Raw genomic sequence first — 24,254 nt, 5'->3', positions numbered from 1 at the left:
AAACTATAGTGCAATGGATTTTATGTGTGCATTCTGTCTTTACAATAATTCATTACTTTGGCCATAGAGAAAATTTATTGAAGGCATTTGTCAGGGATTGTGGAGCAGAGATTGCTATGCTTACATAAAGAGTTACCTCCAGTGTTTATTTCTGTGTGTTCATGAAAGCATCTGTACCTAGAACTGAACATTTCTGAGACACTTTTTGGGGTGCTGTTTGCTGAGTTATTTGCACTGGAGAACTGAGCATGAGGAAAGCTCCAAAAGTCCCTTATGAGGAAATCATGGCGATCTATTTTACTGTTTTATAAATTTAGGATTTGGATCACATTTTCAGCTGGAAGTTTTTGCAAAAGAGAATTATTCCAGAAAACATAAATGTCACCATTAAAAATGTGTAAGACAATGACATTAGCAGAGATAATGTTTTGTTTTTATGGATGTGGAACTCCATTTGGGGAAGACAGAACTTTTGAGACATTTGTTTGGTTCTGGTTAACAAGCAGCAGGGAGTGGAACTTGTCATGAATGTCAGTCAACTGAATCTGTGACAGTCATGCACCCTGAGGTCGGTCTGTGTCGTGCAGACTGTATACCCAGTGCACTTGGAAGTAGGTGATCTCCAGGGTAAGAACAAATTGTAGTCAGGGATCAGTCAAGAGGACAGCCTGAAAAGTTTGTGGTGATGATCAAGAGTTGAAACAAGAGATGAACTGTGGAAAAATCAGGCAGCCAAATCCAATAATGGGAGGTGCAAAGAGGGGCAATTCACATCTGTCAATGAGTGTAGATCAGTTCTTATTGGCTATGGAATGACGGCCAGCTCTCAAGCTGGACTGGCATAGGCCAGACAATCACTTCAATTATTTGTCAATTTAAACCATCTTCTCACATTCTATGTGGTTTTAGGCAACACCTCATGAGAGAAGGAGTACAATAAACTACTTCATTAATTAAATTGGAGGATTAATTGAAAATGTAGGGCAAGCACTTCCCAATTTGTATATGTTTGTGTGTTTGGTTAGAATATTATGGGACATAAGTCTAGAGATGTGGCTTTCATACAGTGAGTCAACAGTAGTTGATCATCTAATATAAAAGTGAGTATAGATATTTGTGTTCTTTTTCCTCATTAAACTTACATTTAATGCTACTTGAGAATTCATAATACTATATACTTTTTTTTTCAGGAAGTCCTTGAAGCGATTTCTATTGAAAGAATAAAAAATGTTAATCTTACTTTTTGTTGTATTAGTACAGTTACAATGGTTACTAGGATAAAATAGTCTTTTTATTTGTATAGTAGAATAGTTAAAAGTATACATTCTGTATGTAGTCAGACCTGCCTACTCTGCCTCCTACCAATGGCCCTGGCCTTTGGAGAGCTGTATGTGCCAGCAGGGGAAATCGCCACATAGTTTACAGTCAACTCTGGTATTTCCCCATATGCAAGGGTTATTATAGGTCTGTATCCTACTCCTGAAGAACTCAGGAAAATATATTATGGAAGCCCTGTTGATAACAAGACACATAGGATAAAGAAATTCTGTCTTATATTTACCTGCAATAGCTTCGAATTGAACTTGTCACAGTCTATGGACCATTAAATATAAGCATGCTGACATATTGATGCTGGATGGCAGAGACAAGGCAAATACCTCTGCAGTATGAATAATGAGCAGCAGTCGGGCTATGGCTATCATTAGGGTTACTCAGAATGCTATTCTGATTTTACTTCTATTTTGGCACATGCTGAAAGTCACTTTCTTGTTACTTAAACTTGAGTGTAGCCATGAGAGTGGCTTTGGCTAATGGAATGTAAATGGAAGTGTTTGGTTCCTTTGCTGGACATAAGCCTTTAAATAAGACCATGATTTTTAACATTTCTTTCCCTCTGCCATGTTGGTTGTGGCAGCTTGTATTCAGATGGAGCCTCTAATAGCCTGATTCCCTAAGTTTGAAAGACCCTCACTTGTTCTTCCTTCCATGCAAACCTGGTATTGTCATACAGTATAATGAGAAAGAAACCTTCATTATTTTAAGCCACTGGGATTTGGGAATTAGTTATACATTTATTTATTTATTTTATTCTTTATTTATATTTTCTGAGACAGAGTCTCTTTCTGTTACTCAGGCTGTAGTGCAGTGGCACAATCTCAGCTCACTGCAACCTCTGCCTCTGGGGTTCAAGGAATTCTTATGCCTCAGCCTTCCAAATAGCTGGGATTACAGATATACACCACCATGCCATGCTAATTTTGTATTTTTTAGTAGAGATGGGGTTTTGCCATGTTTCCCAAGCTGGGCTTGAGCACCTGGTCTCAAGTGATCCACTCGTCTCCCAAAATGCTGGGGTTATCGGCGTGGGCAACTGCAACTGACCTTGGAGATTACTTGTTATTGAAGCATACCTTTGCCTATCCTGACTGAGCAAGTGGTTTCCAGAAAAGATTAATTGTTGAAGACCATGAATCCAGAATTAGACCAGGGATATCTACTTTGGTGAACCCAGAGAACCATCTGAAGCAAAGAAGATATTAGAAGCGGGGGTCAGTCATGAAGAAAGAGGTAGCAGGCAGGAGCTAGGTGAGAGTCAAATCAAAAAAGCCAACAATATGAAACCATATTCCAGTTCTAGTAGGAAATTCAAATGACTTAGTGCATGGGTCATGAGAAGACCAGGACACAGATGGTGGGTGTCAAGATGCAGAGATGACCTCTCAATGGCCATGTAGGGATTTGAATTTTCTACAATAGATTCCCAAAATCAGGGAAACAGCCCAATATCCTTTCAGATATCATTCTTATTGACTAGGGGTCTGGGCTTGCCTAACTGCAATCTGTAGGTTATTACTGTGACCAGTTAGTTAGGGCTAGGACAGATGGAACCTGAAACAAAGAGACAGACATTGGTAGTAGAATCTATCTGACACTTTGACATTATTTTTTTCTAATGGGATATTTTTACTAAGCCCATCCTAAATTTCTATTTCCCAGAGGAAACTAGCTGGTCAAGAAACATCACAGGTTATATTTTCTGAAAGTATTAGCCATCTTAATTTTTGTGGGAAAGGTGCAAGAGACTCACTCCTAGTTTTTCCCAAACTGTAGAACTTGACGACAGCATATTTGCATATGGTTATCATAAGTGTTGATTAAATTTGAAATTGGTCCTTTGCACTAAATTATCTAAATTTTCCAGTTCAGTATGATTTAGTGTATAGTGTTTCTTGAGCAGATCTAAACCTTAAAAAAAATCCTTCCATGTGACAACTGTGATGCAATTTTGCAGCTGTTTTCATTCTAAACATATTGAGCCCAATATATCTCAATTAGAAGAAATGTATATGAATTATCCTTATTAAGCAGTATTTGTAATTTTCTAGCATGTGTCTAAATTTTTTGGTCTCTATTTTCTTTTAGTTGTACGTTCCAATTGGCTACATTAAGACACAGCAGATTTTACAAAATAATGAAAAATTTATACATGTTTTAAATAGAAATGTTTAAAAATTACTATGGTTTTCATTTCCTTGGTTCATGAAATGATAATATAACAGAAAGGGAAAACAAAATCCAAAATGAGATTTGGGTCATATGTTTTGCTCTGAACACTTGATTTTTCTTTGGAACTTGGAGTTTGATATAATGTGGAGCCTGGAAAGGGAGCATATGGTGTATACAAGGCACTCTTTTCTCTTACTGTGATTTTTCTCTATTTTCAAAATGCAACTTTGGGAAAAGATTTAAGGTGGATTCTGGGCACCTACCAATGGATGGTGTACTACAGAAAGGGGCATTCTCAACTCCTCTGTCTCCCTAGGTTATACTTCCTCTAGTATAATTTTTTTTTCTCTCTCTCTTCCTCTGCCCACACCAAACTCAGGTTTTTATTTTGTTTTGTTTTTTGTTTGTTTTTTTAAATCATAACATTCTCATTCTGTTGCTAAATTTTATTCCTTCCTGGATATGTCTTGCAATCAAAACACAAGTTAATGCTGTGAAAAAAAAAACACACCCTTTGGCAGTTTCAGAGTTTGGGGGTTTTACATCTGTAGGTTGAAGGACTGATATTCCCTATGGATATTTTTTAAATTTAGCCATAACAGCCAAACAAGAGCCAAGCTTTCTCCCACCTTACAGAAAGTGGATGCTACCTATAGGTAGTGTCAATATCTTTCTTGGATCCTACTGCCATCCAGGTTGGGGTAGAACCATTTTGAATAATTAGAGAAGGGGTGAAGTCTCATGTGAATGTAGTTGTAGAAATCTAGCAACTCATACCCTCTTTGTGATAGACATGTAAATGCTGTCTCTATCAATGTGCCTGGCAAAGGTTCCTTGAAGTACTAGTGGCTCCTTCCATCCTGTACAGTTCTCTGATGGGGATGGGAAACTGAATTATTGGACTGATCTCTTCTTCTACCCTTCCTCATTCTCCCTGGGTCCCCCAATAATTTAGTTTGGAGGTTTCATAAATACCTAGTATAAAGTGCTATCTAAGAAAGGAATTAAGCCAATTCTATTGGTATAGAATATTCATTTCTTCAGAAATTAAACTGTTAACAACATGTTGAAATGTTCATGGGTTTTTTTTCACTGAGTATTTGTATGTTTTCTACTTCATTACTTTCTTCCTTTTTCTTCATTGTTATTTTCCCTATTTTTGAGTTGATTTTGCCATACTTTTTCCAACTATTTGAAATAAATATTTAGCTTATTAATTATTAATGTTACATTTTTCTGCATTTCTGATATAGGCACTTAATTATACACATTTTCCTCTAAATATTGATTTAGCTGCATACTGCAAATTTTCTGTGTTGTTTTTATTATTGTTGAATACAAAATGTTTAAACAATTTTGATACAATTTTTTGTGATTTATGAATTATTTAAAACAATGCTATTCAGCCAAAATACAACATAAGCCACAAATGCTAGTCATATTTGTGACTTAGAATTTTAAACTTCAAATCACAACGTTTGTTGGTCCTATGGCACCTCTGGTTGTGCTCAGTGTGATGCCTTGATATTGCTACACTGGATTCTCGGACACTGCCTTTTGCCTTGTTCTTATTGGCTCCATCTCGTTTCCCACGACTCTCCTAATTTCTCCAATACTCTTGCAATAAACCTTTGTGGCTTTGGACAGTCTGATCTTGCTTCTGTCACATCCTTACCTCCACTATACTCCTTAGAACTATAAGCCTCTGAAACACAGCCATCCTCAAACATGTAGAGACTACTTTGCCAGAATGTTTAGATCACTTTTCTGTTTTACAAGAGAAAATATATTTTTACAATTACGTTTAAGTTTATTTCACCAAACTAATTAATTTATTTCATTTCACATTAAAGTTTATATGTTATATTTTTAGGTTGTTCATAAAGCATCCTTAATGTAGTTCATGTAGTTCAATCTTATAAACCTAGCTTTTCATTAGCAAGATATATTTTTTATGAATAAATAGTGTTGGTTTTCAACATCAAATACTTGGCAACAAAAGACGGAAAAGAATGTTTTGCATTTATTCAAGACTACTGGATCTTGTTTCCAACCAAGATATATTTCTTCTAGTCAGTGTTGATGTGAAAATGGGGACTGGTGACTCAGAAAACTTTATTTACAAATATTTATAATTTATTTTGCCTAAAATGACATTAGTGACAGAGAGGTAGCCATTTGGGGAGTTGGACTGGCATGAGCTAACTACTAGTTTGTCCCAAGTAGTCAAAAATGTGGCCTCAGGGAAAGCAATGGTCAAACATACAGGTAAAAAAGAAACCATTGTCTTGCTTCAATGCAATATCCAAAAACTACAATAACTATATCCAAAAAAATGTATCTTAAGCTTTCTCCCACCTTACAGAAATGACAGTCACTTCTCTGGTTGTTATGGCTAAATTTTTAAAATATCCACAGAGAATATCAGTCCTTCAAGCTACAGATATAAACCCCCCAAATTCTGACACTGCCAACAGGTTTTTTTTTTTTTTCCCCACAGCGTTTACTTATGTTTTGATTGCAAGAAGTACCCAGGAAGGAGTAAAATATAGTAACAGAATGAGAATGTTATGATTAAAAAAAAAACCTGAGTTTAGGGTGAGAAGAGAGAGAGAGAGAGAAATATTTTGCACTAGAAATAGTATAATCTGGAGAGACAGAGGAGTTGAGAGTGCCCCTTTAAACGGCAGGACTGCAATTGATCTCTGTATGTTTTCTGATTTTCGTCCCTTTGAAAGGGGAATAAGAGCCAGGATCACTGGCTGTACCGTGGAGCTGTCACATCCCCATACTGAAAAGGTACACTGCAAGTGAATTTAAACCATTTTTGGCTTTCTATTCTATATTGCCAAGAGCTTTGAGACCGATGAACCAAGTAAATGCTTTATTTAGGGCTAAGTGAGATACAGATTCCTCCAATCTGACAACGTTTCAGCCTCCAGAGTGAGGAAGCAGCAGAAACAGAAGCAGCAGAAGCAACAGCAGTAGCAGCAGCAGCAGAAGCAACAGCAGTAGCAGCAGCAGCAGCAGCAGCCCCTACTGAAGTCTAATAGAGGAGACTTGATACTAGTTCATTCTGGAACTCCGCCTGGGATTGTGCACTGTCCAGGGTCCTGAAACATGAACCAAACTGCCAGCGTGTCCCATCACATCAAGTGTCAACCCTCAAAAACAATCAAGGTAGGATCTGGTTTTGTTTCTTCCCTCTGCTTCTGCACATGTGTCTTCATTCATCTACCTAACAGATGGGCATTGATATATCAGGGTACTGAGAGTGGATATACCTAGTTGATTTGAGTTTGAATTGAAGGTTGAATTGCAATAAAGCATTTGGGTCTGTTTGCATGTATATGTAGACTGGAAAGAATACTTTCCACTGAACACTTCTTTCACCATGGTGCCTTTGACTTTTTTTGACTGAGAATCTATCAGTGGCATATTTCCAGAAGAAAGTTTAGTGAGTGTCTAGAAGAGTTTCTAGTGCATGCCAATTTTCTTGGTAGAACCGGTGAAGAATTTGCAAACTGCTAGAAATAGATACTATCAAACCAACTATAAATCTGATAAAAGGATTCCGTTGTCATATGAACTTTGGATCTCTTATTCTTTTGCAAAACAAAGCTCATCCTTCAATGTGAATGTTGAACTGGTGGTTATACTAAAGAGATTATAGTGAGAGAAGATGAAAGACTAGAGAGAGTATAAAACCACATGTCCCTATGTATATCACCATGTAACTCAAAACCAGTGAGATGATTGGAGACACTCTTTAATGCAGGTGTTGTTTTAAATTTAGGCTTTTCTGATAGCACATGGTTAAAGGTAAAGAACAAACTCACAATATCACTCTTCTGTTTTAGTTTCAATTTGTGCTTATATCATTCTCTTTGTTTTTATTTGGGATGCTCTTACTTCCAAGAAGACTTATAAGTGACCAGGTTTCCAATCAAAATTTACTCTATTTTGTCATTTACTTGAATTGTATTATTATCTGTGTGTATATTTTGCATCTTGAAGGAAAGTGATGGATTCGTCTCAAACTCTTTTATGAAAAAGAAAAAAAAAACCTCTGATTACCCTGACAGGTCATCTTAGTCACTGCAATCTCTCATTAACGTACAAGTATACACCTTTTGCTGATATTCCAGAATTTGATGACCCTGACTTTTTATGATTTACATTATGTTTTGGTTTATGTCTCAGGCCTTTAATAATATTGCATAGACTGTAATTACAAAAGGAATATAATTGTCAACAATGTCTCTTCTTTGTGAATTTACCTACCCTTTGCCAGAGCCTTTCAGTGATAGATAAACCATAAACTAAACATGTTTCTCTATTTATTAGCAGTTACTTTTAAAAGCAATGGGGTTTTCAGGGTATATCAAATGATGCATAATTAGACTCCCATCATATATAAACATAGGAAGTTAACCGAAATCATGCAGAACTCATATTCAGATAATTTACAACATCTCTCATGGCAAAGATATGAAAATCTTTTTCAGTATTAGATTTTCTGTGCTGTACTAAGTTTAGAAATTTTAAAAATGTTGACTTTTGGATATAAGTTTTCCTCTGTGTATTGGTTTCCACATACATCAATTACATAAGCATATCACCACTGAACAAAGGCAAAATAGTAAATATATGTCACTCTACATTAAGATACATAAACTCTAGTGGGAAATATGTGTTGAAGCCTAAAGTGAGATAGAGTTACAAACTGGCTGTCTACTGCTGAGTATGTCTAGCATGCCATAACATAACCAGTGTCTTTCTGTTTAAGAGTTTGAGGTCACAGGAATCAAGCATTTATTTCCCCTTTTCTTTATTGGGTAAGCACAAATGACTACTACTTCACATCACTTTCTTTATTAGTGCTCTGGCATTGACTGCCCTCAAACAAACTATGGAACAAAAAATGTGTCTGGTGTGGGGGTTTTACATCATCTTGCTGATCTTGCAGATGCTCGTTTTTACTTCTAACTACAGCCGTTGAATTGAAATGAAAAGCATCATAAAAATTGGACAACCCACCACTTAGCAATGCATTATATTAATGGCTTAATGAAAGAATCTTGAATCAAAGCTCTGGGTAATTTGGTTAATTGTACAAGTTAAATTCTTTTGTGCATCCCACTCCCAATATTGCTGTGGGGAGCAAAAGATGCTTGTGATGTTCATAAAGTATATATAGTTGCAAGCACTGAACTATTAAGGGAGCAATTACTTGAGCATTTTCCAATTTGCAACAGTAAAAAGGGATAAGTGGAAAAGCTCTCTTACTTCAAATTATGTGCTCAATTATGAAACATTTATGGCTTTTGGAATTTATACTAAAAATGGCTATCTATATTTAGGTAATGCATTAGCCTATGAACAAAATGCAATAACAATATAAAGAAAAGCCCTAAGTGAGAGGGTTTTGGGAAGCTATGGGACATTGGAGCTCAACATACTCTTTGAACTTTTAGAATTTTAGTTTCAAGCATGGTTGTTTAGAGTTAATTTTTTTCCTCATTCTTAAAGTTACTATCTGATAATTTTAAGTAACCCTCCTTCATGGAATCTGGTTGGCCTGCAGATAATGATAACCCACATTGAGGATCTGTAAATATCCAGATACTTAATAACTTACATATTGCTCCATTTTAGAAATTCTAAAATCTCCAGAGACTTTTTTCCCAATGCTCAGTGTAATAACCGTTAGAGAGCTTTTCCCCCATCAGTATAGTAAATGTTGACTGTTTCTCCTCTCAACAGTTAAACTGCTGCTAAAAAAAATGCAATGGGAATGAACAAAAATGAATTGCATTGCTAAAATAGCTGTAAAGACCAAAAGTATGCAGGAAGAGAAAATAGCTGTGTGTGTGTGTTTTCTTCCCCACTTGAAGTTCAAGAAGTGTTGCAGTCTGCAGTGTGTCAAATTCACCAATTCACCAATTGTGGCCAATGAAGGTTGTTTGTGGTCATGATTGTGTCAGAGTTGGAAAAGAAGGAACTGGAAGATGTCACAGTGGAACAAGATGCTCAACAGTGTTCAGGTTGCTTGACACTTGCTTTTGTCATTTTGGCCATTCTTTAGCTCAGGCAGTTACTGACACATTTTTCCTGACATACTTGGGCAGGTATATTTCTATTGTCAAAACCAGTAAGGGAGAGAAAAGGGAGCCAAATAAGGGTGCCAAGTGTGTTCTCAGATCACTTTGGGTGAAATGCTGAATGCAATTCACTCTGAAAACTTTCCTCTATTTCAGAGCATGTACAGGAATAAAGCTTGTCCCAACGTGATTACAAATCTTACTGTCAAGGTAGCAACATTCGTTAAAAAAAATCTTTTACTCTGAGATCTATAATGGAAAGTTTTAGGAACTATCTGGGAGTGCTAAATGGAGAGCAAATCTTTGCGTTATTATACATGTGCTTTCTGAACAATGTCCCCCACCATAGGCAGCAAACTTGATTTTTTCCTTCACTGCTATGGCTTCTCTTGGCTGTACTGAAAGTAAATTAAATCTTTCAGCCAAATCTCTGGTCTTGGTTTACTTCTTTTGCTAGTGGAATTGCAAACTTAGAATTTTGCCTCTAAAATGTGCAGAGATTTTTTTCTCATTTCTTGTGCATTTGAATATCAGTCTAGCATCAATGTGTGTCTAAAGTGAGTAGAGGAAATCCTCCATCCCTCTTGAAGTTACAAATTGTGAGTAACTTATCTGGGGTGGTGATTCCCAGATCAAGAATTATATGTATTACATTTTATATAGTAACTCTGAAATACAGTACGCAATATTTCTTTACCCTTCCCATTTAGTGACCAGTCTTTTTCTTTCTCTTTCCTTTTTACAAGACCTGTCTGATTTATTTTAATACCGCCTTCACGTCCAGGTTTTCACTACCATTTAGAAAAGGGTCTCAAGGTATAAAAATTCTAGTTACTTCCTACATAGTCCTACTGCAAGTTTTTAAAAACTATACTTAAAGAAGCCCTTAAGATTTTCATTGTCTTCAGAGTATATCTTGAGCTGGCAAACTTTTTCATGGTGACTTTTACTGCTTTTTATATATTGTAATATTGTTGAGTCATTGTGCTAATACAGACTTTTCCCCCCTTGCTACTTCTAATCCACAGCCTCAGCCAAGTGTGGCATAGGATACAGAAGACAAGGGGTAAAAGAGGATGAACACTTTATCATAAGTATATATTGTTAAATCTGTAGGCTTGGAACATGGTGGTTAGGAAATAATTTCTTTAGCAAATTGGCATTTTGGTGTGTGACATTGCCATGAACTGGGATGATGAGATGGCATGTAATTATAGCATTGCAATCTCACTTGTTGTTAATTCTATACCCCTAACCTAAATGCTGGACACCAACAAATTTGTATTTTGCATAGTACTTGAACTAGTACTGCAAGTTATTCTTAAAGGGTATTTCATAATTAAACATGTAAATTATATCCATAAAAATTTAGAAATGCAAGGAATGTTTAAGAACAAAAAGTTCACCTCTTTATGTCATTGCAGTATGCAAAATGGAAGATTCTCCAATTTCACTATTACAGTAAATGAAATTCTAAGTGCAAAGATTGTTACATACTTCCATATTGTACCTTTTGTAGAGATTCTTCTTTGTTCTAATCCTAGAAACTGTAGTCATAAGGAAAAAAAAAGTTTATAAAATTATGAACTCAACATAGAGTCATACACATGAAAGAAAGAGTTACCACTGGTAACTCTACAGCAACTGAATTCACCAGTGTGAGTTCAACACTTCCATTTAGCAAGGTACAGATTTTCCTTCAGCATTAGGATGAGTCATTCCAAGCAGTGATAGATGAAGAAATCAAAAGAAAAAGCTTACAAAAATTAGAAATGAGGATATTGTATGTGTGTGAGAGAATATTTTTTTTTCTCTCTTAGTAATGGTCTACATATTTTTTTTTATTATTCTGACATAGCTTCCTTATATGCTTGAAGCAAAATCACAGCCTGTGATAAACATGAATAGGACAGTCTGCTAATGACAAATTTATCACCATTTACAATTTCTATGTGCTACCAAGTATTTAAATTTTAAATAATTGTAGGAGTATTTTATGTCAAATTAATATAAATTCAGCTGTTTTTAAAATGAAGTATTATAGTTTCTTCTTCTTTTTAATAAAGAATGACTATGTTATAACAATTGGTCAGCTTTACATTTTATAAGTTATATCTTAATAAAATCAAAAGTTTCTTTTTTATTTGACATTTATGATGTTTGAATGTCAACTTTTAAGAAGTATTTTCGTATAATATAATTTCGAGGTAAATTTGAACAGTTTTAGAGAAAATATTTAGTATTACTTTATTTTCTTCTTGAAAAAGTAATTTGTTAATAATTTTCTAGAAATTTGTGTTTTGGTCAGCTACTGAAGACATTCTTGATGGTAAATTTGTGATGGCAAATTACTAATTCTCACTGAAAGGACATTATGGTTCTACAACTGAAGCACGGAATTAGTAAGCTAAGGTAGTGGTTCTCAAAGTGCGGTCTCTAGACCAGCAGCATCAGCATCTCCTGTGAACTTATTAAAAATGCAAATTCATGGGCTCTACTTAGACATACTAAATCAGAAACTCTTGGGGTAGGGCCCAGCAATCTGTGGTTTAACAAGCCCTTCAAGTGGTTCTGATGCATATTGATATTTTAGAATCACTGAACTAAAGGATTATAAAATAAGACACAACTGTGCTATTGTTGACATGTAAGAATTGTCTGTGATTGGGTATCACAGAAGGGGTCTGAACAACTTCAAAATAATACTTAGGGATATTAAGTAACATGAATTCTGTAAGAGCCAAAATCCCATCATTAGGTTAATCTCTTTTATTTCTCACAGGGATTACTTGATACTATGCCCTATACCCAGTAGACATTAAATGTATATTTGCTGATTATTAATGATTGTTAAGGTCATTTAGTGGAGACGATGCTCTAAGAGAACCTAAATAATATTTTAAGACCTTACTTAATAGGCAACCAGGTAAGAAGCCTTGCTTTTTGTTTTAAATTCACAGAAAATTTCCCGAAAAATATACTGGCATTTTGGCTTTTGATGGTTTTGTTCTCCGATCTTGCTTTGGGGCCATCTGGTAATCAATACATTTTGGTAACTAGCAGGATTTAGAATCATACTAATTTTTTTGTCCAGAAATTGTGCTGGACAAATGTCTCCCTTCTTGCCAGCTGTATCTGAAAATGGTCAAACAATGGTAGGCAGGAATATCATCACATGAGCCTTTCTCCTTGTCTTCCTGGATGTACTTTGGCCTTTATATATGTGCCAGCATGACTGGAAGTAGTACATACCTGGAACAACATGAGTCACTGTGAACAAAGCTGGCCTTCCATGGACAGACACAGAATAATATTGCATTAGCAGAACCAGATTTAAGCTGAGGGATAAGCTGTGAAATAAGGAAATTACTTCTGAACAGGCTTATTTCTTGGAAATTCTTCATAGCACTCTGATGTTCTTCTTTGTTGTTTACAGTCATCATTGGGAAGAAAAGTAAAATGCACACAGCCTTCGCCACTACCTGCAAATGGATATAAGGCAGATCAAATGACTTTTTCTTTAGAGGGGCATCTTTAAGTTGAGTTCTCACTCTCCCTTTACCACATGAATCATGTGGCCTTGGGGATGGCAATTAACCCTGTTAAGGATTTTTCCCCTCTAACAGAAGGGCAATAAACTTAAATTATCTCCCCAAACAAAAATGCTATGTAAGTGCTTTGTATTATAATTTGTTCTAGTAGCAATTTTTAAGGATACGACATTTTCATAAAGAGTTGTATAGTGAGAATCAATTTTTATGACATAAAAGCTGAGAATTTTATTTGCAATTATTATTAACTATAATGATGATAAAAACTCATTTTGAAGTCACCAGGGGGATGAAAAGTATCTTCCAATATTGTAGTAACATCTGCAAGATATCATCATGGACCTTTACCAGGAAGATAGGGAAAGAAAAAGATTGGATTCAAATGCCATTGAAAGAAATGATTAATTCAATTAAAAAATGCGGTTACTCATCCCAGTGCTGTGCTGCCAAAATGGAAGATACCTGGCTAGCTGCACTGATGATACATATGGTTGTACTGAGGAGGAGTTTTATCATGGAATAAATACAGTCTTCATATTGTCTCTGGGCTTCTAGACTTCCTGTTTCCTTTGCCCTAAACATCTTTCCCATCTCCTAACCTCCCACCCCCACCAAAATGGTCCTTTTAGCAAACTCTTATTTTTACTTTAAATCTTACGCAGAATTTTCCCAGTGAAAATTTTCTCACAATCTTTCAGTCAGACAGTTATGTTCTTACCTAATCACCTATGCTCTCACAGTCTTCTGTACCTCTTTAATAACAATTAATCTTCTGAGTTATAATTATCTGTTTCCGTGCAAGTCTCACTACTAGCTATTAAAGGGCTCTTTTATTTTATTTTATTTACTTTTGTTTATCTCAGTGCCTTTCCTAATATCTGGTACATAGCAGGTGCTCAGTTAATATTATTTGAATAAAAGAACAGTCAAAGAAAGCTATAAATTCATTTCTCTTCCCAAGAAATGTAGTTTGACTTTTGAGTTCAGAAATATACTGGTCTTTGTTGACCTAAGCAGAACTAAACCTGTTACTTTGAAATATGAAAAAAAAATTTGAAGGAAATGACAAGGCTCCTCATTCCTCAGGGATTGTGAGAACAGTTTGCTATTTCTTTTGAGGATAAGTGTCTTCTGTAAGTAAAAAACAAAAAGATATTGCATTATGAAAACTTTTCTACATTAAGAAAGTCTTGTGTCTAAACAGAGACAACCCCTGTCGTTCTGTTTTGGAGCTTCGGTTAGTATAGCAGATACAAGTTCCTGCTGATTTCAATAGGCAGGGCTTTTCAGGGGCACTGTTTGTTCTGGCACTTTAGTGAGGCATTTTCTCATCAGAAACCTTAATTTCCAACATGAATCATCGCTGACGGACTGAAAAACACTGCTTCTCCCTACCCTGGTTTCCAGAATTTTTCCCTAAGAAAAATGAGTTCTGCTTCATTTTAATGGAAAGTAAACAACATGAAATTACTTCTTGTATTTAAATATCAGCCCTTTATTGATTTTTTTTTTTGGATACAGTGAAAGAATTAGGACAGAGAGACTATGCAAGGGAGCATTTTTGATTAAGGGTGGGCAGCTATGACAAAATTTTTCCTTCAGGTATACCCTCTGAAGGAAATAAAATAGAATGAAGGAACAAACTCAAGAACTGTTGTTGATAGACCAGTGAGCACAGCATGGTGTGAGGAATAGGGCACTGGACGTGTTCTCTCATCATTTCAGTCATTCAATATCTTGCGAAAGAGAATTCAAATGTGAGTAGGGTGATAGCTTCTGTTTTTGAAGAGCACGCTGATGATATAAATTAATACAATTACAATGTAAAGCGATGAGTGTTAACTGGGATAAATACAAGTTCGGTGGAAAGGGGGGCGCATTCATCGGCATTCACAAAACCCAAACCAGAATTCTGCATAGGAGTTAGATTGATAAAGAAAGGAAAAGAAAATTGTTCAGATGCAGAGAAAATGTGCAAAGTTGAAGAAAAACGGTAATGCAACTGTCATGAAAGCATTTAATCGTTGAGACCAACTAGATGACAGAGGGCAGATGATTAGGAGGGGTGCGAAGCCAGGCTGTCAATGCATAAAGGGAGGTGGACTTTGTGTTATTTTTTCAGAATTTGGCTGTACTCTGATAGCAAGCTTAAACACACATGGTGCAGGGACAACATTATGGGATCTAAATTCAAGATCCAGTTCTATGACCCTGGGAAACATTCCTGAGGTTTGCGTCTTCAAGTAAAATGTAAAGATGGTAATACGTTCCTGGTTCATCTTTCAGGACAATCCAAATATAAGATGTTATTATTAGCCAGACAGATTTTACGAGAGGTAAATCTTAACAAGAACAAAAGGTTTGTTCATTAGCTTCATTTAGAAAGGTACCACCCACTTTCTTGAAGGCTATTAATAGCTTAATAGATGGTCTTTAAATACTAATTTAGTGGTAACCTACTAATCTAAAAGTTTCTTTTTTGACTAACGCCAATCATTTAGCTGTACCAAAATTTTCCTCTTTAATATTTGAAAATAATATACTGACAATCATTCTCCTGCATATTGGTTGCTGATTCATTATTTCAGCAATGCCTAGTGATACATGAATGGCTTCTGTTAATAGCATTGTGTATAATCTCAAAGAATACCTAGAAATTTCAGATATAGAGGTGTGATGATTATTTTCTTCCTCATTCTCCTGATTACATATACTATATGTTGTCTTTAATAAAGATACATTGTGTTTTTTAAAAGATCAGTTCCAAGGGGTTGGGGGCAATCTCTCTTGATGGCTCACACCATTTTCCAGAGGATAAAGGAAAAATTAAAGTACATTTGATGTGCTGTATTTCTACAACCATAAAACTTTAAATGTTTCTTAGAGATATCCTAGTCTAGATCCTCACTTTGCAGACAAGAAAGCTGAGGATTAGAAAGGAAAAATGGGCAAACGTGAGCATTGTCCATTCACTCCTTTAAAAAGGAACTAACTTATGATCATGGTCTTTTGAGATCTGGGGTAAGTTAAAGAACATGTAGATTTTATTAATTGAGATGCTTTTCATTGAAAGCATGAGAAAATAACAGAAAAGTTTAAATAAATTGGCTAAAAGAATAAGAAATTATAATTTCACAAACTGAAAAAGTTCTACACCTCCAGAGTCAGTTAAATTGATACCCAAATGTCATGACCTAGAACCCAGGCTCTTTGCATCTTTCTGCACTTGTTTTTCTCAGAGTAAATTCTGTCATGGTGACTACATGGTTTCTTCAGTTCCATAATTGGCCTGCAGGCATGACAACTGACAATGTCCAGCAGACAAGGAGTGTTTTTTTTTTCTTTGAATTTCTTTTTAAGAAAGAGTACCCCACAGATTTTCTATCAACTCTTGTTGGCTAAAACTAAATCTTGCACCAATTCCTTATCTATCTGCTTGATGATATACAGGGTTGAGTGGAGAAAATAAAAAAGTAGGTGATACAAGTAAATATTGGATTCTTTTGGAAACCGTCAGGGAGATTGGATGGTTTGAAGCTAGAAATCCAAAAATATATACCACAGAGATCAACAAAATAGATTTACAATCTGATAGACATATAATGTCCACCACACTGTGAAAGACAGGCAATGTCATGATCCAAGCACACTTTCAACAAATGTATATTAATTTAAAATATAACATTGTCCCTGATTGCCTGCCCTACAGCAGAGGCTTCTTTGATCACCTTTGAGCAAAAGGACGGGTAGAAAGAAGTTCTTACTAAATGACTCAGTATCCAGTGAATTTTCATTATGTTTTCTTTCCTTTATTTCTTTTTTTCTTTGTTAACATGTCATTGGACTGTTTTTCTATTTGCAGAGCATGATACAAAATAATGGTGGTGTTCCTCATCAAATAATTAGGGTTCTCAGGGCCTATCACAATTACCTCTTCTCTGGTACGTCTAGAGACTTAAACATTCAGGAGCATTGTTCTTAAACCTTGTAACACCTAAATTCCCTCAGGGTTAAGGAGTAACATGAGGATTGTGGTTAGATGAGCAACAGTTGACACTGTGATGACTGCGATGAGCATGCACCCACCTAAAGACATACCAGAGTAAAACCCTTCCCCTTCCAAAGAAATACCTTGATCTTCGACTTTTGTTTGCTATATTCACTACCAAAACCCTTGTATTAAATGGTTTTATCTTACGAAAGAGCCTTTTAAATTCTGTATGCTGATATTTTGCCTATCCATATGTTAATTCAGCAAATGTTAATTGGATATGCAATAGATACTATGTTGCACAAATGAGGACACCCAAAAGGTTAAGACATAGCCTTGACTTTAAAAAGTTTACATTGCGAAGTCTTTTCTCTTCTCTGCTTGCTTGGGATGAAGAAGAAAAGCAAGAAAAAGTAAATAATTGATGACCGTAGCGTATGAAAATTGTCATGACAGGGGCAAGAAGAATGTACTCTGTGACATCAGAGAGGGGACTCCTCACTCCAACTTGCAGATGAGTTTGGATCTTTGAACTGAGACTTGATGGGCAAGCAATAGCAAATTGACGAAGAATCGGGAGAGAAAGAATACTCCAATAATGACATATGTGAAAGTACTCAGATAAGGGAGAGTATCACCACCACCATCATTGCTGTCATCATCATTGTTAACTCATCACTACCAATGTTAAGTGCCCAAACCATGACACTTTTCTAGCTACTTTTATGAGATATCTCTAAGTCCTACAGTGACTTAGTGGTAATTATTGTTCTTATTTTATAGATGAAAACATTAACTTGCCCAAGGTCACCCAGACTGTAAGAGGTGGAGATCATACTTGAGTTCAGATAAGCATACTACAAAACCAAAGATGACCGTTCACACTTTTTGCCTCCTATCTGAGTGTCTCCTGACCCTCTCAGGTTTCTACCAGCTCTAAGGAACTAGTTTTTCTTACCCAGGGTCCCCTGCTGCTTTAATCCTCTCAGTTGAAGTTTTCTGTTTTCTTTCATGAGAATGCTTCCTGTCCTTCCTTTTTATCTGCCTGGTAGATACTGCTCCTCATTTGGGCTGAGTTCCCAGGAAATTCATCTTGGAAGATTTATCATCCCTTCCTTTCCAGCCTCACGAAGAAAACTTGCTTTGTGCTTTCTTCCCCAACACAAACAACATCATATTTATGTCTATTTATCTTTGTTTATCTTCTCCCTTTGCCCTCTTTCCTACTGTCTCTACCTTCTACTATATATCCAATCCACAGTTAGACTACAAGCTCCTGGAAGCAAAGTCAGCCTCTCATTTACCATTATGACTTCAGTGTCTAGCATTTTTCTTGACACGAAATGAATGCTCAAAAAGGACTTGCTAAGTAAATAAGTGAGTGAAGGTTGTCCAATGTGGGGAATGCTATGTTACTGCTCCAAAATATTCTTTTATAATATTATTGTTTAATTTTATCTGGTATATAACCACATGGCTTTTATTTCAGAAGACTATATCGCTATGAAAAAGGAAGCTAAATATATTCTTGTTTTTATCAAAGGATTTTCTTCTCTCTCTCTCTTTCTCTCGCTCTGGTGTGTGTGTGTGTTTGGGTTGGGGGGTGGTGGCATATATATTTAAGACAATAGGATAGAAGAGATAAGAGTTGGGTTTTAAAAATGTAAATAGAGGCCAGGGCCAATGGCTCATGCCTGTGATCCCAGCACTTTGGGAGGCCGAGGTGGACAGATAACCTGAGGAGTTCCAGACCACTCTGGCCAATATAGTGAAACCCTGTCTCTACTAAAAATACAAAAATTAGCCAGGTGTGGTGTCACACACCTGTAGTCCCAGCTACATGGGAGGCAGAGGCAGGAGAATTGCTTGAACCTGGGAGGTAGAGGTTGCAGTGAGCAGAGATCATGCCACTGCACTCCAGCTGGGGTGTCAGTGTGAGACTCTGTCTCAAAAAAAAAAATGTAAGGACAGCTGAAGTTAGTTTATTGCTAAGTTATTTCATTAGAGTTTGGATGAAAAGGTTTAAAGTAATTTCAAATGTGAAGAAGTTACTTTTTTCCATAACAATAAGAAAATATCTTCTAAGCACTTATTCTGTGCCAGAAATTCTCATACCCACAAATTCATTTTTTTAACCATATTCCTGCTCAGTAAAGTAATAAAAATCAACAGCTAAACACCTGATCTTCAACTAGCCCTCTATATTCAGTATTTTTTCTAATATTTCAGGATAGGCATTATTCTCATTTTAACAAAAAATGTTAAGGGCTTAATTTTTTGAATGCAAAGAGATAAAACTAGACCTACTACCCAGTCGTGCTTTGACTTTTCAGTTCAACCCCATTGCATCACACCACATGGCAATACTGCTTATGAAAATATCCAACTCGAGGGTACTTCCTTCTAAAACATACAGGTACTTAACCATCCAAGCAATCATTATATGCTGACAGATGGGTCTGTTCAAAGTGTCACATTTTTACAGTCATCACCCCACCTGAGTCCTTATCATGTATTACTGATGAAGACTGTGAGGTGCGGCCAACCTGGAAACATCAGAACTGGGAAGTCAGAGCTCAATGAGGCAGGAGAAACAACAGAGAGTCCAGAAATGCATCTAACTGGAATGTTAAACAGGTCATAACATCATAAGACAGCCAAGGATCTGGGAGAGATGGAACATTGAGAAGTAAGGAGAAGTTTGCACAATTCTGGATGACTGATGAATTTAGGTCCATTTGGATGAGTGACCTCTTAATGTTAGAGGCCCAGGCAGAGGCAGCTGTAGCAATCGTTGCTTAGCCAGGGTCAGTGGTAAGAATATTAACAATAGCAACCACGTCAGAAATATATGTAGGATTCAAGTATTTGCAAAACATTTTAGATTTTTTTTTGTATTGAATGTCAACCACAGTCCTATAAAACGCACGTACTTATTATTGACAAGATACGATGAAATAAAGAAGAAAATGTATGTTGCTGAAATCAAAATAGCAGCGTATAATGAAGTGTACACACACCATATAGTTTTATAAATTACAACACATTTTGGAAAGGCAACTGCTTAAGAGAGTGGTTGTGATTACACAGACAAAATGTTTGAGGCATTTAAAGTACTGGCTGAATTTCCCAGTCTTTAAAATGGGCATAAGAGGCAGCGTATGTTCTAGAGATCACTAGAGTACAATAAGCCAAGGGCAGATAGGAAACCAGCATAAAGTGGAGCAAAGATAGCAACAAATATCATATTACAGTGTGTGTGGGGACTATTCTTGGCCACTGTGGTTATAGAGTCCAAGTTCTGCTGTCAATGGCACAACAAGAAAGCCACAGACAAATGTAGAAAACAGTTAATAAGAGTGACGTTACCTATGCCTGATCTAGCTCCATCTAGAGAGATTCAAGAAAGAGTCTGAGATGAGTTTGTGGAATAGACCAAGAATAAGATCAAGGAGGGTAAACTTGAGTGTATAAATAAAAACTGAGTTCAATCTTAATATTCAGAAGAGAACAGATCCTGTGTCTGTTGTATCTTACACAGACTCTGTTGGTCCATATGAAACAACTACATCCATTTGGTTTCACTTGCTCTAACTTAGGATTTCTCAGCCTCGGCACTATTGACATGTTGGGCCAGACCACTCTTCATTATGGGGCCATCCTGGGCATTGTAGGATGTCTGACAGCATCCCTGGCCTCTACCAGTCAGTAGCCTCCTCCCCCAGTTGTGACAATGAAATGGCCTCCAGATGTTGCTAGTGTCCTCTTGGGCCAGAATTAACCACTGGTTTAAATGGTAGCTGCTGTTGCAGGTGAGGAACGTCTGGGACTAGGAGTAAGCCTGGGTCATTCTGGTCTCATGGTTTCTGTGAATTGAGAGCCACTGTAGCAGTCTATTTTGGGGCCTTTCTGAAACTGAAGATGGTTGAGCCACCCAAAGGACACTCAGAGGATGCAGCGTTTGTCAGTCAGGATTTACAGATGGAGGCATTTGCGCGGAGAGTTTGTAGACTGCCCCAAATCGCATGGACGAATTGATACTTCTACCCCTGGGATAACATTCTATACCCTGTCTCTTTTCTCCATAGCAAGTGGTTTTTATTTTATGCTTTGCAAAGCCCCAACACTTGGGTATTGAGGGAGAGGCAGAGCAGGAAGACACTCCCGCATTTCTGCTCCTATCCCTGCTCCTGTCTTGGCCAAAGTAGCACAGCTGTCACCATCCCATGCTGAGGATGGTTAGTGTTCCTTTTAAACAATAATAAATAATGTTCTCTGAATTATCCCTCTATGCCTGCTTGGAACAGCAGACCAGTGTTAACCCAGAAAGCAGCACAACCACATTCCTTATGTGCTGTTGGAAGTCTGCTTTCAAGGGTAAGGCAGGCTGAAGCTTCAGGGTAAATTTGAAAATCGACAAGGTAGAAACATACAGGACTGAGACTCAAAAGGTCATTTCATCATCCATTCCTTGTCTCTTTCCAGAAAAGTCATCTTTTTGCCTCCATATTTCATTCTTCCAGGCTACCCTGTGCTATTCTGCCAGAGTTTTTTTTCCTGGCGGAGCCTTAACAAATAGTACCCCATTCTTGAGAATCTGAATTCTCATCCTGATAACATCTTGCTTGGCAATCTTCAAATTCTATATTAATCTAGGAACTTCTCACTCTAGTCTTTTTTTCATAAAATAGGAAATCATCTCAGGGCAGGAGAAACAGAACTTGGTCATTCACGTCTCCCATATTTGCCTGTCATGAAATCGAAAATCCTACATTTTGAGATTGACTTTTTAAAATAAAAAGGTTGAGTGCTCTAGTTATTTTCTCAAAAGCAGATGAACTTGAAAATTTTGACATATGTATATTTTGTCAGCCAAAGACATACCATCTATTTCAGGAGGCAATATTATATCCTTGCTAACAATATGTGCCTTGGAATCAAACTGCCTCAATTCATATTCCAGCTTACCACTTTTAGCAATATTATCTGAGGCAAGTTTTCAAAATCATCTGAACCTTTTTTTCTCATCTGCTGGATAGGATAATAATGATCTCTATATTACAGTTATGGCAATTAAATGACATGATACATGCAAAGTATTCTTTCGAATAATAAATAATATCCAGCTACATTGTTATTACTACTTTATTCTGAGGGGTCATTGATAAAAGCAAATGCACTATTGAAGAGATCATTCATAAAAGTCAATACAATATTGAAGGTATTCTTGCCCAATTTTACAATTATCTCTGAGTATTGGGAAACAGATATTATAATAAATAGATCAACAAAAATATAACTATAGTAAGGCAAAATAATATGAAATGAATCACAAAGACTAAATCACTCTGATAAGCATCAAATTCTCGCTACAGTAAGCCAGGAGAATTTATGCAATAGACTTTTAAAAATGTGATTTGCTTTTATTGTAAAAAAACAATGTGATTTGCTTTTGTCCCTATTATAAACGTAGCCTTAGGTGGATTTGCAGGCTTCTAACGGAATTTGTGCCATCTTGTTTGACTGTTACTTATAGAGGACTAAAGATTTCTGAAAGAATTTTACATTATGTGTGAAAGAAAACTTTAAAAAAGAAGTTCTAATGTGTTACTGAAGGTTATACCAAGTATTTGATACTTTAGATATAAAATAGTTTTATAAAATCTGGATAAATGAGAATATTTACCTAAATGTCTTCTGATGCATATTTTATTATATTCTTAATCTGGGTCTTAGAAAGAGGAGAATAATATAGGCAAATTGCTACTAATTAAGTAAATTTCTAAAAATGTTAAGGAATGTGTAACACAAAATGAGCTAAAGAATTGTTTGCAGAATGAGTGTTGAAGACATTGGGTTTGTCATGGTTGCCATTCCCTTAACATGCATGTTCTTTACAGTTGCTCTGACCTTCTTCTCTTGTCCAGCAGGACATTGACATGCAGCATGTAACATATACCGCTAGAAGATGCAACCAGTGACCTGGCTATTACGCCAGGACAGATTTTGTTCTATGGTACTAAATTGGTACATGTCATACACGCTGCATGACATTGTCAGGGGTAAGAAATATGTTACATTTAGAAAGATTTATACAAGGTCTACTTACAGAGACTGGCGTCAAAATAATTTGTGAGTCTTGAAAAAAATCACATATTTTTTCCTTTCCTCTTCCCTGGCTTTTCCTTATTCCTTAATACATGCAAAGCTGATGGGGTCCGTTTGGGATCTCAAAGGGAATTATCTCTTCTGTATTAAAAGAGGCCTCATGGCGAGCTATGTTTTATTCAAAAACAATAAAAACAATTTAAATTAAATAACAGTGAATAATCATCTAGTTTTTTATAAGGAATTGCCATTTGTATACTACAGTTTGACTGTAGAATCTTTGTTTCAATATTGGTTTTCTTATTTTATATGTGACTTACTCTGTTATTTTAATGTAGCTATGTCTTTTCCTTTTCTTGAGTAGTAGTAAAGAGGGTTATGTCCTGTTATCATGGTGACTGCCCCCTGCCATCCATTCCTGGAGAACTTGCTTGGCTGCTATGGTTCACGTGGTGACAGGTTATTCCTTGGTGGACATGAATGCAGAGGGTACAGTGACATTAAAGCCCTTTTCATTACTGAAATCTTCTTACAAACTCTCTACCAAAGTGTGTTAGACCAAGAAAAATGTCTTCTATTTTCTTCTACAGATTATAACCAGCAATATGTTGAGATGATAATGGGGCCAGATATGAAAACAAATAGAGTACTTTACTTTCTGAAAATTATTCCATTGCAACCAAATGCATTTCGGATGATTATCTATCTATCTATCTATACTAAGAGCCTATGTTTGTGTTCAAATGTCTGGCTTTCATAAAAAGTATTTTTGGAAACTGAAATGATCAGTGCTAGTAACTCTCAATCCTTTCTTATGTTTTGGTATAGTACTGACTTTTTACAATCTATAGACATTTTGTATATAATTTCAGATTAGCTAGGATTTAATTAAAACTACCTCCTCCCTACGGAAGAAGCTCCTCTGTCAGAACTGTGATAATTTTGAGTGCATGGTTTAAATGTGCCTATTATAACTGCATGGTTGAAGAAAAG

General features: G+C 36.2%; 1 protein-coding gene across 1 annotated transcript in view; it reads left to right on the top strand.

Moving 5' to 3' along the window:
- The first annotated feature begins 6,132 nt into the window (after nucleotides 1-6,132).
- Nucleotides 6,133-24,254, top strand: part of DPP10 (dipeptidyl peptidase like 10) — a 1,433,428-nt gene continuing 1,415,306 nt past the window's right edge. Inside the window, exon 1 of the mRNA XM_032250726.1 lies at nucleotides 6,133-6,687. Coding sequence (XP_032106617.1) covers nucleotides 6,628-6,687 — 60 coding nt within the window. The 5' untranslated portion in view covers nucleotides 6,133-6,627. The remainder of the gene's footprint in view (nucleotides 6,688-24,254) is intronic.

This window comes from Sapajus apella, unplaced genomic scaffold (genome assembly GCF_009761245.1).
Source record: "Sapajus apella isolate SASKATOON/1434 unplaced genomic scaffold, GSC_monkey_1.0 scaffold72, whole genome shotgun sequence".
In the NCBI taxonomy this organism is placed as follows: domain Eukaryota; kingdom Metazoa; phylum Chordata; class Mammalia; order Primates; family Cebidae; genus Sapajus; species Sapajus apella.
The sequence above is the reverse complement of the archived record's forward strand: the minus strand, read 5'-3'. Positions and strand labels throughout refer to the sequence as shown.